We start from the raw sequence: 20,239 nt of genomic DNA on the forward strand, positions 1-20,239 counted from the left end.
TTTCAAATACCGTATCTTCCGGTGTATAAGGCGCACCCAAAAGCCTTCATTTTCTTCAAAAGATGACCCTGTGCCTTATACACAGGTGCGCCTTGTATGTGAAGTGTAATTGAGCCACGACGGGTCTTGTAACTTCCGTCAGCAACCACGACTCAATTTCCCCCTGTAGAAGAAGTCTTGCGTAACCCCAGCCTCTACTGAAGCGCCTTATAATATGGTGTGCTTTATATTTGCAAAACTTTTATGTATTTATATATTATATTTGGAACCTATTTTTATTCACTGAAGGTGCGCCTTATAGTCCGTTGTGCCTTATACATGGAAAAAGTTTGAAAATACACTATTCATTGGGGGTGCACCTTATATGGTGTTCCTTATATTTGGGAAAATGTTATATATTTTATCTATTATATTGGGAAAACTTTTTTCCATTCATTGAAGGTGCACCTCAGAGTCCGGTGTGCCTTATACAGTAAAGTCTCGTTATATCGATATCGGTTATATCGATAGTACCGCTTATTACGATACTACAGTAAAGTCTCGTTATATCGATATCGGATATATCGATAGTCCCGGTTATATCGATACTATTTCTATGCACGCACGGAGAAAATTACATGCAAACAGGGTCGGATATATCGATAGTCCCGGTTATATCGATATTTTTTCGGACTCCCTTGAATATCGATATAACGAGACTTTACTGTATTTCTATGAACGCAAGGAGAAAATTACATGCGCGCAGGGTCGGATATATCGATAGTCCCGGTTATATCGATATTTTTTCGGACTCCCGAGAATATCGATATAACGAGACTTTACTGTATATGGAAAAAGTTTGAAACTACACCATTCATTTGGGGTGCGCCTTATAATAATACATTTCATTTATAAGTGCCTTTCAAAACTCTCAAGGACACGTCACAGTCACAGGATATGTATATATTTATACGCTGGAAAATACAGTAATACTGCTGACAGTTTCCTCCGCGATTTAACAGTCGAGGCAAAGCCTAAAGTAACATCTCAAGAATCTTTAACCGTCATGGCAAGTCAAAACAAGACTGTACATTTACAAAGAGTACTTACAATGAGAAAGGCAGGCGGACTATAAAATAAGCTGATGTGCTTTTCACGTCTTTTTTTTACATTTTTGTGACATTCGGCGAAAAAGAAGCCAACCAATGTCACATGTGACCATGATAAGATTAAAATAACACAAGCTCGAAAATAAATGACAAACAGAAACCCTACGATGAAAAGCCCCGTTATGTAGCTGGTAGTCTGGATCACCACAGTTTGACATCCATGAGTTCCAAGTCTCCCATGATCTCCAGCTGGTCGATGGTACTCAGGTCCTGAACCCGATGTTTAAACTCAAACAAGTGCAAGCCGTTCACTGCCAGCTTGAACTGATGTGCTTGGCACAGCAGGAGAATCTGACAAGGAAAGTACACACTCCTCAACCACATGAACTTTGTTTTGATTTTTTTTTAACTCATTCACTGCCATTCACGAATTTATTCAGGAATTGAAATTATGACATGGAGCGTCATTCATGAATTGGTTCGGGTTTTGTTTTATCATTGCTTGGGTGCTGATAAAGCGCGACCCATGCCTCTGGCAATGTTACCACTTTGTTACAGCTTCAGCTGTTGTTAAAGCTCTATGTAAGTCAATATGCATGTATTGCATTGTATTTTGGACAGCTGCCCTCATTTCAAGCTGATATAACTCCAGACCCATATAATATAGGAATTAAGTCTTTACTTTACAATAATAATAATAACTAATTCACTTCCATTCCCAAATGTAATCGGAAATTGAAAAGTGTGACGTGGAGCACCATTCCCGAATTTGTTTGGGTTTTGTTTTTTCTTGCTGGGGTGCCGATAAAGCGCCAGTCAGACCTCTGGCAATGTTTTTCCCCATCCACATTGGAGACCTTCTTGTTAGCGCTATGTTCCAGCTTCATCTGTTGTCAAAGCACTATATAAATCAATATGTATGTATTGTATTTTGTACAGCCGCCCTCATTTCATGCTCAGATAACTCTAGACCCATATAATTTAGGAATTAACTTTTTTTTTTATGATGAAAGAGTGTCTACGGATTCTAACACTGTTCTGAATGTTTATGTCATCCTAAAACTCAATATTCTTTGGGTCCTAGAATTCAAGTGACAATGACCTAGCACACAGGAGGCGACACATTTTTGCACGTCTGGCAGTGAATGAGTTCATATTCTTTACCTCAAAATACTCTCCGGGGGAAAAAGGGAAAAAGACTAACTCCCGCTCCTCCTGTCCCCAGGATTCATTCAGGTACGAGTTTCTGATGAAGGTGCTGGATTTCATGCGAGGATTGAGGTGAAGAGCGATGCTTTGCGTTCTGCTGTTGCATAGGTTCACTGTAACGCTTCGAGAATGTTTGGAGAGCTGGGGTTCAGATTTTGGTAGGAAGCTTTTACATTCTCTGAACAACTTCGTTATCATTTGCAGTAGTTACCTGTGTGGATACACGCTGATCTGTCCTTTGATGGTTATGTGATGCCCAGGGCTCAGGCCTTTGAGGATACTGCCTTTGTATGGTAGGCTCTAAAACACAGGAGTCAAAGTCAGGGCCAAATCTGGCCTTCCACATCATTTTATTCGGCCCACGAAAGCAAATCAAGCATGTCAAGTTACATGATGCTTGCTAAAGTCTGAACTAAAATTACAAATTGTCCCATGTAAAACCACAATAACAGTCTTTATTTTTGACTTCAGATTTGGAAACTAGTTATTCATCAATTTGTATCTTAATAAATCATAATGACAATGTGGCCCGCGGTCAAAAATGAGTTTGACACCCTTTCTCGAAAGGGACAGTAGGACAACACATTATCCCTGCTAGGGTCTTGATTGACATGCGTTATGTGGACAAAAGTATTAGCATTATTTGCTACTTTTGTTGTAAACCCTTGTTGGGTGATAAGAAAGACGGATAATAAACTAGAAACTAGTCACACTTATTGCCATGACGATAACGTCAAGTTGATTTATAAGGATTTTTTTTTTTTGTGGAGGCTTATGGCAGATATTTTTAGTGCATTATCTTAGCATGTTTTTCAAAATGTCAATTTCTTTGTTGAAAAGAAAATCATGGTAAGACATAAACCCACCATATTTAAAGGACAACCGATGCCTCCAGGCAAGTTGTGTCCATAATTTGTAAAATCACTTCAAATTACTTCTACTGAGCGTATTTTACAAAGATTCCACCGCATATAGCTATATTTTACGTTTTAAGACTTGCGCTGAATATTCAGGAAGTCTTGTTTTTGAGTTGGTGACGATTCCTGACGTCACGTCTGGAACACCCCTGAGCGAGAAAGGACACACAATGCATTTTGGGTACTTTGTTTGGTCTGAAAACTTCGTGTTGATGGCGAAATCAGAAGGAAAAACATAAATAACGCGATGGTGAATCGTTGTGCGTTGCACCAAGACTACTCTTTGATTCTAGTTGACACAAATTCCCAGCAGACAAATAAGCCCATTTCCAACAGAGCTTGGGCGCCATTTTGTGCATTTTCGGGGAGCTACATTGGAGTCCAGACGCCTCAAAATGATACCGGAAGGGCTTCTTTAATCGATTGCAAACATTTATGCTTTCCTTTTCAGAACTATTTGAATCATTGTCATAACTGGATGAGTAACAAGAAAGCATCTTCTCCGAATCTGAAGCCATTGTTTTGATTCAAGAGCAAGGCAAGACGTCCTGGCGTGACGTCACGAACAAGGGGGAGGGACCTTCTCTAAACTCTGCATTTACGGGGTCATTTTGAAGTAGTTTTGGGACACTTTGCAGTTGACTAAAAATATCAGCCTGCATGTTTTGGGTATTTTAGATGTTCTAAAACGTTTTTCTGATGTCAGTTACGAAACAAAAAAATGGTGTCGGTTGTCCTTTAATGAAGAATAATCTCAGGTGCCAATTCAAGATCTAATTTTAATACATACAAGTGGCATTTGAGTTTAAGTCGCAAAACCAGTCAAACTATGGAAAGAAAAACTTTAAAATCCACCAAAATTCTAGTGTCAAAATCATTTGTAGAATGAATATGTTGTGAATGCAACCCTGTCAACTGTCCGGTCTTTTTTGCAATTTAGAGCTTTATGTTTCATGAGAGATCAGGCAGAATGTTTCTCGGTCTGTTTGTGCAGAGAAAGCAACTCACCAAGTCACCAGTCTCTGAGTGTACTCCCTAAGAATGACAAAGAGCAACTTTTAATTGACTGCGAATTGAAACGATGCAAGGGCGGGAAACAACTCACAGAATTTGGGATGTAGCCAATAGCCTGAACTTGGACCTTCCCAGATACGGAACACATGTTGATCCGATTTAGTGGGATTCTATGTTTGTATTCCAGAAGGTGAGCTCCGTTTACTGCTACCTGTTCATTTATTATAAAAAAAAAGAGGTTGAAAAATCATGATTTCACATTCGATCAGCCCATCTGCCTTACAGTTCTCAGTTCTGGCATCTCTGACCTTGAAGGCATCTTTATGCACCAGGATGACGGTCTCGAATGGGGCCCCGCGTTTATAAGGCAGCTGCTGCACCGTCTCCTCTTGGCCCCAGTTCTCTTGCAGCATAGAGTTGCATCGCACGCAAGGCGAGGAACCCTCGAAGCATGGGCAGAAGTGCAAAGCCACGTCAGAAGGCGGCCTGGTGCTGCCGCCACAGGACAGGTCAATCTGAAACCTCAAGAGAACAAGCACGGCGAGGCGTTAGACAGAAATGCATTTCTCCAGGAAATATTTACTGGAATAGACTGCAATTTTGCTCTTCTATATTTTAGTCAGTGTTGGTACAATACATTCATGCTTTTTTTGCTAGAAAAAGCAGGGGGAAAATGCCAGAAAGCCTACAAACATTATTTTGATGTCATTTGACATTCGTTTAACTGACTGCCGGACAAAGTGCAACAATGTCCGCTCCAGTGCTAGGGTTTTTGTCATTGTGACTTGAATAGCAGCACCCACAGAATATTGAGTTTTAGGACTACATAAACATTCAATACAGCATTACAAACTTTCTTCCATCAGAAAAAATAGTTAATTCCTAAATTATATAGGTCTGGAGTTATATGAACTCTAAATGAGGGTGGCTGTCCAAAATACAATGCAAGATTGGTTTATATAGCGCTTTAACAACAGCTGAAGACGGAACAAAGCGCTAACATGGACAAAAGGGAAATGCTACCCCCTTGTGGAAAGGAAAAACATGGCCAGATATCCAGGCCAGTGCTTTATTGGCACCCAAACAAGAAAAAAACAAAACACGAACAAATTCGGGAATAGCGCTTGCAGTTGTTGCTTGAATCATGTTTCACATTAAATGGTATCTCAATTTGTTTATTTTAAACTGAAACTATTCAAATCGTATTTTTTTACTCTCCATTTATCATGCCTACCATTTTTAGGGGGGTTAATAACGTGAGTTGTGGTTTATAGAGACGCCATTATAGTGACAGGCTGGACATTTTGATGCTTTCCCACTAGAGAGCGCACGATACATAATCAACTTCCCTTTTGCCCTGGCGAGTTAACAGTTGTGAACACGAGAATGACAGTTCGTGCATGTGTATTTAAATTCCGCAGCTATGTTAGTCGCAGTTCACCTGTCAGCGTTTGAAGGAACGGTGCCCTGGATGATGATGATCTCACCAGGGTGCAGGCCTCCGGGTATTGATCCTGTGTATGGGATCACCTGAGGTGGAGAGGTGAGATCACGTAATACAGTCTTAGGGGCAATCACGAGATCCATACTGAATTAATAGCGACATTCTAGTTCCGAGAATCTTTCTTTGGCCATTTAACATGTGTCGCCATGGGTGCGTAATATTGTCATAACGATGCCAATACCGCTCTTACCGGTTTCAAGACACTCAACTTCGCGTTCGCCACCGACATTGAGCTTCCTGTGTACGTCCACTATTTGTTCAAAAACAATCGCGAGTTATGGGATTAAATATGACTGTTTATCTCATTCACTGTTAAATAGTAGCGAAGCAAGTTGACGCCGTACAAGCCGACGGTGGCACGCATGCGCGCGTTGGTCATGTGACCAGTGTGCGCATGCGTGCCAAACTATTTCCTGTTCAACTCTACAGAGCGATCAACCACCCCACATTAATATGCCATCTGTCCGCAGCGCAGGATTTTGAAGTCACATTTAAATCAATTGCCGAATTCATGTGTGCATTCGAATGGAAGTAAAAGTGTAACGGCCCACACAACGTTTTGTGTTACAAAATAAAAATAAATGATTAACTGTACTCTAGGCCAATAGCGTGCATCTGGTATTGATGAGTGTTGACCAATGAGACCACTTCTCCGGTGGTAGTTTCGTTTTCGATGTCATATCTGGACTCAAACCCTACCTTATCGTTATTACGCAGCCCGCCCGCTATCTGTTTGAGGACAAGCTACGAAGTTGTTTAACTTAGCGAAACGACACAAACGAAATGGGACTTCGTGAGTATCCGTTACAGCTTTTGGCGACATTGAGGATAATTTAGCAAACGTGTATGTTTTACCGGAGTGAGACTAACTGGTCAGCCACCAAATATGATTTTAGTCGGAGATACTAAAATGTTTCACGATTCCAAATTACACATAAAACCGTTGGTTTTAAATACAGTATTGGTGAGTGTTGACCAATGAGACCACTTCTCCGGTGGTCGTTTTCGATGTCATATCTGTACTCAAACCGTATCTTATCATTATAACAGTAGCTATTTTTTGCGTTGTAACAAAACAACTTAACTGTTATATTGTAGTTGAATGTAAACTGCGCCATGTTTGTACATCGTTGCTTGCTTTTGACCAGTGCATTCCCCCCCGCTCTTATAGTGACGAAATGGTCGTTTAACATCAATGATAACAGGAATGTCCCCGAAATTATATATTTATTAGCAGAAGCGGCGGTTGTGTGTCAAACGTATTTTGTAACAAGTTAGCTTCTTTATAAACTATGGCATTTTTAATGCACAGATGTGTAAGGTTAAATAATTAGAACAATACAATACGTTTACAATGATTGTTGTATAAAAACACAGTTGAAGGTGTTTCCTCTGAGCGCGTTAGGAAAATTACTCTGTCGCCCGCAGTTTCCTGTGTGCGTGTCTGTGTTCGGTGAGAAGCAAAGTGCGTTGTAGTAGTGTGTCGTTCGCAAACGAAGCGGCTCTCCGAGCCGGCTCTTAATTGGGAGTCGCTTACAGTCACCGACTCCTCCCTTTCAGTCAAAGTCGCACGTGATTGGTCAAATAAAGCCACATAAATTTAAAAATATCTACATTGTATCTTATTTTTGCATTTGTAATTCGTTTTACATATCATTGTACATTATTTTTGGTTGTAAATTAATTTTAGCTAAAAAGAGCCGAGCGAAAAGAACCGACTCTCTAAAAAGAGCCGTAATCCCCATCACCCATGTGCTGTGCTCACAGTAATTTTCAAACACAGACTATGTTCTTATTTTATCAGTAGGTCGTGGTTGAAATAGTTCCATCTATACTATTTCAAGCCGTTTTGGGCGCATTCTGAATTTCCGAACGGCAAAATTCGGGTTTCGTACGGAATATCCAAACGGATGGAGTGAATCAGCGGGCGCTCCGACTGTATTTCCAAACGCCCTCCCTACCTAATACCCTTGTTTCTTGTTTTCATTTTGTCATGATAAATTTCCTGTACCGAATTTGATGTGCATGTTTATTGTAACTGTTGAACCAATTCAAATCGATAAGCAAGACAAATTAATATTGTGTTAAAAATGCATTTTCTATCCAAATGAAAGTTGCCTTCTTTTTGTGTTTCAGTTTCAGCACTGGCTGTTGCTGCCGGCGCAGCGGGTGCAGCAGGTAAGATCAATAACAAGCACAACAGTTAAATGCAGTGATCCCACGCTACTTTGCGGTTGACTTATTCAATGATTTTCTGCATCGCGAATAATTTTCTTCAGGAAAAAAAAGGTTCCGAATTAAAAAAAAAAAGAAAAAAAAACACGAATGACTCAATGACGGCATGATAGCTCATAGTTTACAGACATGTGGATTGGGTTATTATTATATAACTCTACTTTGCTGATTTTCGTCTATAGCGGGTGGTCCTGGTCCTCATTTCCCACGAAATATTCTAAGGTAGTATTAACCTGTGTATCATGGACGGTTTACAAAGTTTTGCTTCGGTTGGCAAGTGGATGGCAGGTCAGTTTGGAGGGCATAGGTTATAAATTCCTTACACACACACACACACACACACACACACACACACACACACACACACACACACACACACACACACACACACACACACTTCTAATTTGGTTCTGCATTCCCGGCAAGTCTTATCCATGTCACACGAATAAGAGCAGTAACCCAGTCTGTAGAGGTTATGCAATCACAATTCTCAACAAGGACCGCCACAGATGATTATTTTGCTCGTCAATAATGGTAATTGCATTTACTTAGCCGATGTAAGTTCCACCAGCTAGCAGATCTCCTTACATGAGCACCATGAAGAATGAGTGACTCTCTGTGTCTTTGTGTTGTCATATTAACTTTTTGTTGTTTCCTTTCCTTTTCCTTTCATAACTTTGCTGCTGTGTTACTTCCGGGTAGAGTGAACGCGGGCGCGAATGTCTGCCGCTGCTCACCCGCACAAAAAAAAATATGTGACTGTAAACTGTCCTTGAGTTTTTTGAAAGGCGCTTATAAATGAAATGTATTATTATTATTATTATTATTATTATTATTATTATTATTATTATTATTATTATTATTATTATTATTATTATTGTTATTATCTTGCAGCCTCAATTTTTTATGCAAATAAATAAATCAATGAAAGTGCATTCAACCAACACGGTATAAGTGTTTATATGTCTGACTGATATTGGTGTATTCTGGCTTTTTGCCCAGGAGGAGTTATACTTTTTGCGCCGATTGCCATTGCCACAATTGGCTACCCAGCTGCGGTGGGGATCACAGCTATCGTCAAAGCGGGAGTCGCGACAGGCACTGCAGCAGCAGCAGGTATACGTGCATGAATACATGCATGGAATGTGTTATTTTCTTTGTGTATGTTTAACTCATTCACTGCCAGACGATGAGCAAAAATGTGTCCACTCCTGTGCCAGGGTTTTTGTCATTGTCACTCAAATTCTAGGAATCACAGAATATTGACCTTTAGGACTACATAAACATTCAATGCAGCGTCAAGAAATCTGATACTCTCCTCTTCAGAACAAAAAGATTTAATTCATATATTATGTGGGTTTGAAGTTATATGAGTTTGAAAGGTCCAAAATACAATGCAATGCATAAATATTGCTTTATATAGCGCTTTAACAACAGCTGAAACTGGAACAAATCGCAAACATGGAAAAAAGGGAAATGCTGCTCCCTTGTGGAAAGGAAAAAAACATGGCCGGAGGCCCTGGCCAGCGATTTATCGGCACCCAAGCAAGGAAAAACAAAACCCGAACAAATTCGGGAATGGCGCTCTTAGTCATATTTTCAATTCCCGAATAAATTAGTGAGTGGCAGTAAATGAGTTGATTGTTTTTTAACCAGTACAAATATTTATATATAAATCCAAATATTTGCTTATTTGTGATAATTTTCAATGAGATTTCAACATTGGAAAATGTTCCACAGATGCAGCCTGAGTAAGGGTGAAAGTTTTTGTTTTTTTGTGTCATTCTGCCTTGTCATCAGCAAAGTCACCAGTTCAAAGTGCACCTCTCCTGTGAAAATTGTGTCAAGTGAGATAGAAACCGGATGCGGCTAATCAAGATTCAGTATTTATTTCGCAGAAGGCTAAAATAAAATTTGTGGCCGTGTGATAGCGTTGTGATTAACTCGCTCTAAATTCCAAAATGTGACCTCTCGTTTCAGGCTCAGCTGGCGCAACCGTCGCTGCCGCACCTGTTGCTGGCTTGGTCGCTGTTATCCTCTGAGTCCTCAACACCTAAAACTCGGCCACCGCTTGAAATGATTTGTTACAAACTTTTTGCCATATAGTGCAGGGTGTGCACACTGAAATTTATAATGGAGTAATGTTAATGCCAAAGAAATGTTGCAGATTGCTTTTCCTTATATAGTGATACCTCGGTTTACGAACCCCTTGGCTTACGAACTTTTCGGTTTCCGAACGTTACATTTATGAAAATTTTACCTTGGCATACAAACTATTTTTCGGGATACACACGGTAGCTGCCACAATGAGTGATGTGTCGTTCACGAATGAGCCCGTTCTCCTAACAAGAAAATGGTGGCTGACTTTTTTGTCCTCTAGTCCCCGCCCCCATTCTTCGGTTAAAGCCACGTGATTGGTCAAGAACGCAGCACTGACGGGGGTTAAACATTAAAGAGACAGGCAGACAGAGAGAGAGAAAACACACACGAAAGGGAGATGACAGAGCTTGAAACAAAAAAAAACAAAAGTGTGAGAGTGTGAGAATAGTGAGAAAATGGATAGAAAACAGTTAATATAGCCCATCAATCAGGCTCCACAAATAACCCGCACAAGTCATCAGTACACTTGATGCAAAAAGTTATCAACCCAGCTAAACAGATCACAATTGATGAACTAGATACAATTATCACAGAGAATCGTAATACTATAGCACATTTATTATACATAAAATAAGGCATATTGTGTAGTTTTAAGGCTTCGAAAATTAGAAAGTAGAAAATTATGTTTTATGGGGACCTGGGAACGGATTATTCTCATTTTAATTGTTTCCTATGGGAAATAATTTTTTGGGATACACACTTTTCGCCTTACACACTGTCTGGGAACCAATTAAGTTCGTAAGCCAAGGTCCCACTGTATTTTACTTTTGGTCAATAAATGGCTCCCCTACTTTGTGAGTAAGACTTTGTTTTGAATATGTTACAGTACACTAAGACCAGTGTACTGTGGAGCTCAGAAACAGTGCATTTGTGTGCACGTGGCCTTGACAACACTTTTGCTCACAGCACACAGCGACTGAACTGCGGATACTGCAAACTAATTTTCTTCGCTGCAGTGGCAGCGTTTAGGTCCTGTCTCAAGTCATAGATTGGCTTGCAACACATGTGGCCTGTTCAAGCCCCCCCCCCAAACAGTGAAAATTTTTAAGACATTAAAAAAATACAACAGTATTCTGGAGCAGTGGTCAATGTTTTGGCACATTTGCCTCACATGACAGAAGACTTGATTCAAGACGTGCACGGCAGGTTAATGAAACCCTCAAAATTGTCCCCGGGTGTTATTGGAAGCTTGAATCATTCGTTGTTTGTCTACGTGTGCGCTGCGATTGGCTGGGAATCGGGTCAGGGTGTACCCTGAATACTGTCAAAGTCAGCTGGGCGAGGCTCAACCACAACCATGACCCTCATGAGGATTAAATGGTTCAGATAACGGATGGAAAACACAGTAAATAGGTTGAGCGTCTCGCCACGCTCATTTCATGTCACTTTGGTCAGGCGTTACATTGAAGTGGAGTTGTGCGCAACAAATATAAGCAGTATAATGATTTGCAAAAGATAATTCAACCTTGTATTTTTGTTTAACTTAATATTCCAAATTAAACTTTGGGGTTTTTTTGTATTATATTGTCTTTATATAAGCGCCTTTCAAAATTCTCAAGGACACTTTACAGTCACAGGATAAGATTTTTTTCTGCGGGTGAGCTATTTGTCATGAGAGCTGAATACAGTGAGACCTCAATTTACGAACATAATTGATTCCCAGACAGAGTAAGACGAAAAGTGTGTATCTCAAAAAAAAATTCCCATAGGAAACCATTAAAATGGGAATAATCCGTTCCCGGGTTTCCATAAAATATACTTTTCAACTAAATAAGCCTAAAAAACCTACACACAACATACCTTATTCTATGTATAATAAATGTGCTATTGTATTGTAATGAAAGAAATACACTGCATTGTATCATAAAGTCACTTTATTTACATTTGTGATGGTCATTTATGGCTTGATGGAATGGCGTTGGAGGTCGAAGGTCAAAGGGAATTGATGTTTGGAAAGAGAGGCGCATTACATGAGGACTGTAATTAAAGAAATAAACTGCTGTAAAATAAAGTTTTGGCGTGACGTCACGAAATGGGGGAGGGACTTTCTGAAAATGGCCAATTCGCAGCTCAATTTTTTTGCAGATTTTCGACACTTTAAGTCATTTTTATTGATGTTTTGCATTTGACTAAAAATATACTGCATGTTTTGGGTATTTTAGATGCTATATAACGTTTTTCTGGTGTCAGTTAAAAACAAAAAAGTGACGTCAGTAGTCATTTAATGATGCACGTGAGAGCTCGTGGTGACCATCAAAGGGAAGTTTTTGAAAAGAGGAACTGCAAACTCTCCCATTGGGCTCTGTACAAGATTCAGACCTGGATGAAGGCCCCAGTATTAGTGGTGGGAAAAAGAAAGCAAAGACGCCGAGTTAAAGGCAATAAAGTGAAAGGTATATATCGTATGGATTTACTTTTACTGCGGATGAGATGACATTTTGTCTGGGGTGTTGCCTTTATGAGAAAAACCACAAAGGTAAATGAGAAAGCTCTAAAAGGTAGTAACCTACTAGTTTTATATTGACAAAAAAATGAGAAATTATATTGTAATTAAATATACTGTTCAGAGTGTCATTTTATAACATTTTTTGTTAGTGGTGTGCCATAAAAAAATTCCAATGTGAAAAACGTGCCTTGGCTCAAAAAAGCTTGAAAAACTCGGACAAGGACCTTCATTTACACCCCCGCCCCCACTCCTGCTCACAGTTAGGTCTGTGTAAGCTCTCAGTCGTACAGGAGTGGTCCATCGATGAGAAGGTTTCTTCAGCCGTCATCTGTACAAAAGTGAAGGTTTCGGACGTTTCGCCTCCTATCCAAGAGGCTTCGTCAGCGAACTAAAGTCTGACTGGTCGTATCGGCCCCATTTATATATCCCTAATGTCCAGACCTGGTGGCGCCGGACACAGCTATGATAGGTCCCTACTCTCAGGTTGGGGGAGGCGCGGGGCCCCCCCCTGTGGCCCCACTGATTGTTCCTACATTCCTGACTAACGATTGGCCTATTACACCCACTCCCCCCGGTATCACCTCATCAGCATAACGACCCTCATCAGCATTGCGAATGTTGCCTAACCTGTTTTGCCTGAGCAGGCTATTGTATGAACGATCCAAATTGAACCTCACACCACCAGACCGGTTTAATGAAGGATTTTGTTGTTTTATAAGAATCGCCTCTTTTACCCCCCTTTCAAACCATCTATGTTCTTTCGCTAAGATTTTAACCTCATTGTCGTCAAATGAGTGGTTAGTAGCTTTTAGGTGCAAATGTACTGCCGATTGAGGCCCACTAGTATTATCCCTGCGATGTTGATAAAGTCTTTTTTTGAGAATTTGTTGAGTCTCCCCAATGTACTGCTCTTTACAATTTTCATTCTTACAATCTGCTCACAGTTAGGTTTCGTTTCTTATGAAACGAAACCTAAAATGATTGACAGTCCTTACCAACCAATAATAATCGAGCTTTGCGTCTGACCAATCCGCTCTTTACGGTCACCTTTAAAAAAAAAAAAGAACCGGTCATTGTTTCACCACAAAACTATGCACATTAAAAAATAATAATTCGGAATGTGCCTTTAGAAAAACAAGACTAGTTGATACAATACTGAGATTTTTGCTGAGTTACTTTCGATTCAGTTATCAAGACTCAAAGTGGTGTTTTTAGATAAGTGTTGATACATTGCAGAGTAACAATCAACATTTCGGTTTGATCAGCCTTTATCAGCAAAAATGGTGGGGGAGATATCTTGTTTCTCCCATCCAGGCACTGCTCTACATTACAGCAATATCGTGAGTTTGTCATTTCGAAATGCATATTGAAGGAAATAAATACATTTAGTTAGCCATTTTAAACATTGAAGGATGAACATTAAAATAGTGAGTTAATCAGTGTGAGTTAATAAGCAATGGTGCTTTGTTTAAAGGGGATGGATGAGGGAGCAAATGTGGAATGTGTGTCATATCCAAGTCAAATTAATGAGAATGTTGTGGACTTTTAACATTTCCTTGGTGACCTTTCTTCACTTGATGGTTTAAAAATTCACTTAGATTCAGTTTTACGGCCGTTGTGTGATAGCAGGAATGGGGAAAAAATAACACAAGGATAAGATAAGAAAACACGCGAGATTCTGGATCCAAAACTGTATCTGCCCCCCACCCCAAACACACGCGCGCGCGCACACACACACGCACACACACACACACACACACACACACACACGCTCACACTGTGGAGCATTTTTAAGTAATTCCCTGCCCGATGTGCAAAAATGTGTCCACTCCAGTGCCAGGGGTTTTGTCATTTTACCTCAAATTTCAGGACCCACAGAATATTGAGTTTTAGGACTACATAAACATTCAATGCAGCGTAAGAAACCTTGGACTCTCTTATTTCATCAGAAAAAAAGTTATTTCTTAAATTATATCGGTCTGGAGTTATATGAGCTTGAAATGAGGGTGGCTGTCCAAAATACAATGCAATACATACAATGTAAATAAATAAAAACAAATTGGTTTATATAGCGCTTTAAAAACAGCTGAAGCTGTAACAAAGCGCTAATATGGTGTTAGGTTAAAATATTAAAGAGTAATATTAGCATTTTACACTTATCTTTAAGATTGGAAAAAAGGGAAATGCTGCTCCCTTGTTGAATGGAAAAAAACATTGCCATAAGTCTGTCCAGCGTTTTATCTGCACCCAAGCAAGAAAAAACCCAAAACTGAACTAATTTGGGAATGGCGCGCGACTGTACGTCATATTTTCAATTCTCAAATAAATTCCTGAATGGCACTGAATGAGTTAAGAGGAACTAATTAGGTTGCCTACTTTTGACCAATGAAAACACATTGACTCACAAACAATAGCACATATTTTCGGCGGGTTGTTTATTTTATCTCGTTGGAAAATTTGAAATCTTTGAAGCAGTGAAATATGTTGATTGATTCTAAATCAGGAAACGTACTGACTCTTAAAGGACAACCGACGTCTCCGGACAGGTTGTGTCCATAATTTGTAAGATGGCTTAAAAAAACGTCTACTGAGCGTATTTTACAAAGATTCCACCGCATATCGTTATATTTTACGTTTTAAGACTCACAATGAATAGTCCTGTTTTTGAGTTGGTGATGAGTCCGTACGTGACGTCACTGAAGGAACGCCCCTGACCGAAAAAAAGGACACATTGTAGCAGTCCTTCCATCACGTCAATGTATTTTGCTGTGCTTGTTTGGTCTGAAAACGTCATGTTGCACCAAAAAGAGCCAGAAGACGGCGACCGAGCTCCATAGAAGGAATTTATCAGCCTGCGGAACGGGCTTCAGAACTATTCGAATCATATTCATAACTGGATGTGTAACAAGAAAGCATATTCCCCGAATCTGAAGCCATTGTTTTGATTCTGCAGCAATGCAAGACGTCTTGGCGTGACGTCACGATCTGGGAGCGCGACTTTCTGAAAATGCCCAATTCACGGCTCAATTTTTTGCAGATTTTGGACACTTTAAGTCATTTTATTGGTGTTTTGCATTCGAATAAAAATATCATACTGCGTGTTTTGGGTATTTTAGATGCTATAAAACGTTTTTCTGATGTCGGTTAGGAAACAAAAAAGTGATGTCGGTTGTCCTTTAAGAGGAAGTAATTAGGTCGGCTACTTTTGACCAATGAAAACACATTGACTCATAAACGATACCACAAATTTCAGACAGGTTGTTTATTTTATCTCGTTGGTAAATTTGAAATCTTTGAAGCAGTGAAATATGTTGATTGATTCTAAAGCATGCAGGAAAAGTACTGACTGTTAAACTGGGTCAGAATGTATCACCTGACATTGAACTACCCAAACAAAGGATCATTAAAGGATTGTAAAATTTATCACTCTCGGGTGACCTGGACACATGTGAATGTGTCCAATCAGCGTGTTTTGTCTGCTCCTTTGCTATAAAAGAGCGACACCTGTTTTGGTTTTCAGACAAACATAAAATCTCCGTCAATAGAATCAACTGAATAGATTTGAAGAAAAAAAACATGGGAAACGGTGAGTAACTGTCTTTTGCATTTGAAATATTTGTCTGAGAATTCTGGTCATGTAGTGCATGATTATTTGTTAAACAGCTGGTGTCAACTGGTGTTTAAATTAACATATTTATCCATATTTCATTTCATCAGGTCATCCTTCTCCTTCATCAGGTAAGATTGTCTGTCAAAATGATTATTTTAATTTGAAAAATGTATGTGGAAAATATGTGGAGAAAGAAAAACGTTTTTCTTTTTGTTTTTACAGGATTAAATCCAATCATATTTGCGCCTCCTGTCGTGACGACGATTGGTTATCCCGATGTTAGCCTATTACCAAATGACATAGTGCCACCAATTCCCATCAACACTGCGCTGCAATTTTCTCAAGGTATGAGTTAAATTTGAGAATTGTGATTATGCTTTAGACCAAGTGATAGGTGGCAGATTTTTTTGGGGGCGGGCCTCCAGGTCGGCAAAAAATTGGTTTGTTCAAGCGCACTCAAGCCACTCATTTACACTCACCTTATATCTCAATGTGCTTTCTCTGGGTTTTTATTTCTTTGTGGGTCACCTTTTCCATCTGAAGCTGGCCTGCCTTCTGAGCTGCTTAGCGGCATCATGGTTAAGTGGAGTCACCGCTAGCATTGCAGCATTCAAGGATATTTTAAATGGCAACCTTTCCATGGAAATGTGAGGTGAATAACCAGGAAATGACAACATTGAAAGTTGGATCATGGGGAAAATATTTGATTGTATACAGTTATTAACTAAAAATGACAATTTTTTTTGTCATCAGTGATCGTTTTTTTGCAAGCCATAATGAGTTTCAAATGTGCTGCCATTAACGCAGCACGAAAAAACAAAAACCTGCACTACTCGGGTACGATAATGGCCTCACGTGGGCATGCAGAAAGTTCAATCTTGATCACTGCTTATGACAAAATAAGGGTTACCGTATTTTCCACAGTATAAGGCACACCTAAAAGCCCTTCATTATTTTCAAAAGCTGACCATGCGCCTTATACAGTGATACCCTGGCTTACGAACTTAATTAGTTCCCAGGCAGAGTGTGTAAGGCGAAAAGTCTGTACCCCAAAAATTTATTTCCCATAGGAAACCATTAAAATGAGAATAATCCATTCCCAGGTCCCCATAAAACATAATTTTCTACTTTCTAATTTTCTAAGCCTTAAAACTACACAAAATATACCTTATTTTATGTATAATAAATGTGCTATGGTATTATAATTAAAGAAATAAACTGTACTGTATAATAATGTCGTTTTATTTACCTTTGTGATGGTCGTTGATGGCTTGATGGAATTGAGTGGCCGGTTTCCTCAGCATTAAACACTTGATGAGGAACGTAACCTTCTTTCACCATCTTGAGGAATGATCCCTTGTAGATCCATTCTCTGTGATAATTCTGCTTTGTTCCTCATCAATTGTGTTCTGTTTAGCTGGTTTGATAACTTTTTGCATCAAGTGTACAAATGGGTTGTGCGGGTTGTTTGTGGAGCCTGATTGATGGGATATTTTAACCTTGCAGTCTACACTCTGCCTTTGAACTATCAAAGTTGAAACTCTCTCACTGCCATCTGCCTGTCTCTTTAATGTTTAAACCACCTCCCCTCACTGCTGCGTTCTTGACCAATAACGTGGCTTTAACCAAAGACTGGAGGCGGGGAATAGAGGACAAAACATTTTGTTGTTCGAAGAACGGGCTCGTTCGCGAACGACACATTACTCATTGAGGCAGCTCCGTGTGTATCCCGAAAAAAGTTTGTATGCCAAGGTCAAATTTTCATAAATTTAATGTTCGTAAACCAAAAACTTCGTCAGCCAAGGTGCTCGTAAATCGAGGTATCACTGTAATCCAGTGCACCTTATATATGAGAAGTTTGCAAATGTGTCATTCATTGAAGGTGCACCAGAAAATACAGTATATTAACTCATTCACTGCCAAATGTGCAAAAAATGTGTATTCTCCAGTACCTGTGTTTTTGTCATTTTCACTCAAATTCCAGGACCCACAGAATATTGAGTTTTAGGACAACATAAACATTCAATGCAGTGTAAGAAACCTTCAACTTTCTTCTTTCATCAGAAAACAATTGTTAATTCCTAAATTCTAAGGGTCTGGAGTTATATGAGCGTGAAATGAGGGCGGCTGTCCAAAATACAATGCAAAACATACACATTGGTTTATATAGCGCTTTAACAACAGTTGAAGCTGGAATAAAGTGCTAATATGGAAAAAAGAAAAAAACATTGCCAGAGGACATGGCCAGTGCTTTATCGGCACCCAAACAAGGAAAAACAAAACCCGAACAAATTCGAGAATGGCGATCTATGTCATATTTTCAATTACCGAATAAATTCGTGAATGAGTTAAACGCAACTACAAATATGCTCCTCGTCAGTATGAAATGTTCAATTTAATCCTTTCAGAACACTGAAGTGTTTTCTTATCATTTTGTAGGGTCATCTGGAATAACCCCGGCTCCGGGCCCCATGGGCCCCTTCCCTTGAAATTGTGGCGACTTTACAGGTTTTCTTTCTTTTGAACGTGTATTTTACAAACATGTTACAAAATGGTCATCTAACTGTGACTCAGATGTGGACAAATGATATCCAATAATATCCTGACTTTTTATACCTTCGATTACTACAATACTGATGATTTGGGGTTAATGATCGCATTTCAATTGTAGAATTAGGGTGAAAAAAAATTATCAGCAGCATTGTATTCACTGTTTTTATTGTTTTTCCTGATGTGAAGTTGTGAAGGCAATAAAATGTTTGTTTATATGTCAGATTTGGTTTTTTTTGTATACACAAACACACACACACACACACACACACACATACTGTGGGACTTTGACTTACAAAATGAACTGGTTCTGGAAGAAATATGTTTCCTCGAAACATTTAGTTAATCAAGACGTGTTTTCCATGTACAGTAAAGTCTCGTTATATCGATATTCAAGGGAGTCCGAAAAAATATCGATAAAATCGGGACTATCGATATATCCGACCCTGTTTGCATGTAATTTTCTCCATGCGTGCATAGAAATAGCATCGATATAACCGGGACTATCGATATACCCGATATCGATATAACGAGACTTTACTGTATATGCAGATTCGGCGTACATTAGCTAGTTGGCTGTCTATTAGCTATCTAGCTGGCTATCTATTATCTATCTATATGGCTGGCTAGCGAGCTAATAGCTGGCTATGTGCTGTCTAGCTGGCTGGCTGTCTGTCTATTAGCTATCTATACAGCTGGCTATCTATCTGTTGGATATCTAGTAGATAGCTAGCTGGCTGGCTATCTGTTAGCTGTCTATCCGGCTGGCTAGGTACCTATTAGCTAGCTGGCTGGTTAGCTGGCTATGTATCGATTAGCTCGCTAGCTAGTTGGCTGGCTATCTATTAGCCATCTATTAGCTCGCTGGCTGGCTGTCTATTAGCTATCTGGTAGCTAGCTAGCTAGTTTTCTATCTATTTGAGTTACTTCCAGGTTGAGTGAACGCTGGCGCATGTGGCTGCCGCTGCTGACTCACAGAAAAACGGATCATGTGACTGTAAAGTGACCTTGAGAGTTCTGAAAGGCGTTTGCAAATGATATGTATTATTATTATATGCCCTAATCCGTTCCAAGACCACCCCAAAATTCAGAAATTGTTTTTTAAAACAGAAAAATGCATCAAAATATGTTTACAAAAAAATGCACGTTATAATTCAATTGCTGTATTGCTCAAAAATATATTTTCCTGTTGAAGCATTTCATAACTTCAAAATTTTGTCTGAAGAGATATCTAAGTAGAAGTACAGTGAGACCTCAATTTACGAACTTAATTGGTTCTCAGACAGAGTGTGTAAGGTGAAAAGTGTGTATATCAAAAAGAAATTCCCATAGGAAACCATTAAAATGGGAATAATCCGTTCCCGGGTTTTCATAAAATATAGTTTTTAACTAAATAAGCCTTAAAACCACACACAACATACCTTAGCGCTTTGTTCCAGTTTCAACTGTTGTTAAAGCACAATTGTAACTGGCGGGTATATTGTCATTGGTTGCCATGACAACAAA

At 39.4% G+C, this 20,239-nt stretch overlaps 2 protein-coding genes across 2 annotated transcripts; one reads left to right on the plus strand and one right to left on the minus strand.

Annotated features, from left to right (window-relative positions):
- Window positions 1–64: 64 nt before the first annotated feature.
- Window positions 65–6,284, minus strand: LOC148893535 (galectin-8-like). The gene is made up of 8 exons (XM_089003630.1): window positions 5,923–6,284; window positions 5,670–5,758; window positions 4,537–4,750; window positions 4,320–4,439; window positions 4,223–4,249; window positions 2,509–2,597; window positions 2,253–2,418; window positions 65–1,439 (listed from the first exon to the last, which is right to left on the minus strand). Exons 1-8 carry the CDS (start codon window positions 5,959–5,961, stop codon window positions 1,290–1,292), a joined length of 894 nt encoding a protein of 297 aa, XP_088859756.1. The 5' UTR covers window positions 5,962–6,284; the 3' UTR covers window positions 65–1,289.
- A 124-nt stretch (window positions 6,285–6,408) lies between these two features.
- Window positions 6,409–10,925, plus strand: ifi27.2 (interferon alpha inducible protein 27.2). Its single transcript, XM_089003631.1, has 4 exons — window positions 6,409–6,525; window positions 7,869–7,910; window positions 8,970–9,083; window positions 9,948–10,925. The coding sequence occupies exons 1-4, from the start codon at window positions 6,516–6,518 to the stop codon at window positions 10,007–10,009; spliced, it is 228 nt and encodes a 75-aa protein (XP_088859757.1). The 5' UTR covers window positions 6,409–6,515; the 3' UTR covers window positions 10,010–10,925.
- The last annotated feature ends 9,314 nt before the right edge of the window (window positions 10,926–20,239 follow it).

The sequence above is a fragment of the Hippocampus bargibanti genome, linkage group LG09 (genome assembly GCF_051943395.1).
Source record: "Hippocampus bargibanti isolate YZ-2025 linkage group LG09, ASM5194339v1, whole genome shotgun sequence".
Taxonomy (NCBI): Eukaryota; Metazoa; Chordata; class Actinopteri; order Syngnathiformes; family Syngnathidae; genus Hippocampus; species Hippocampus bargibanti.

What these genes read in the sequence shown, in the direction of transcription:
- LOC148893535 (XM_089003630.1), bottom strand. Translation starts at nt 5,961, where the DNA reads ATGTCGGTGGCGAACGCGAAGTTGAGTGTCTTGAAACCG. An exon ending in TGCATAAAGATGCCTTCAAG is followed by an intron (nt 4,440 to 4,536) that starts GTCAGAGATGCC and finishes ATAAATGAACAG; the next exon opens with GTAGCAGTAAACGGAGCTCA. An exon ending in CCCCCGGAGAGTATTTTGAG is followed by an intron (nt 1,440 to 2,252) that starts GTAAAGAATATG and finishes TTTCCTTGTCAG; the next exon opens with ATTCTCCTGCTGTGCCAAGC.
- ifi27.2 (XM_089003631.1), top strand. An exon ending in CGGCGCAGCGGGTGCAGCAG is followed by an intron (nt 7,911 to 8,969) that starts GTAAGATCAATA and finishes CTTTTTGCCCAG; the next exon opens with GAGGAGTTATACTTTTTGCG. An exon ending in AGGCACTGCAGCAGCAGCAG is followed by an intron (nt 9,084 to 9,947) that starts GTATACGTGCAT and finishes CTCTCGTTTCAG; the next exon opens with GCTCAGCTGGCGCAACCGTC.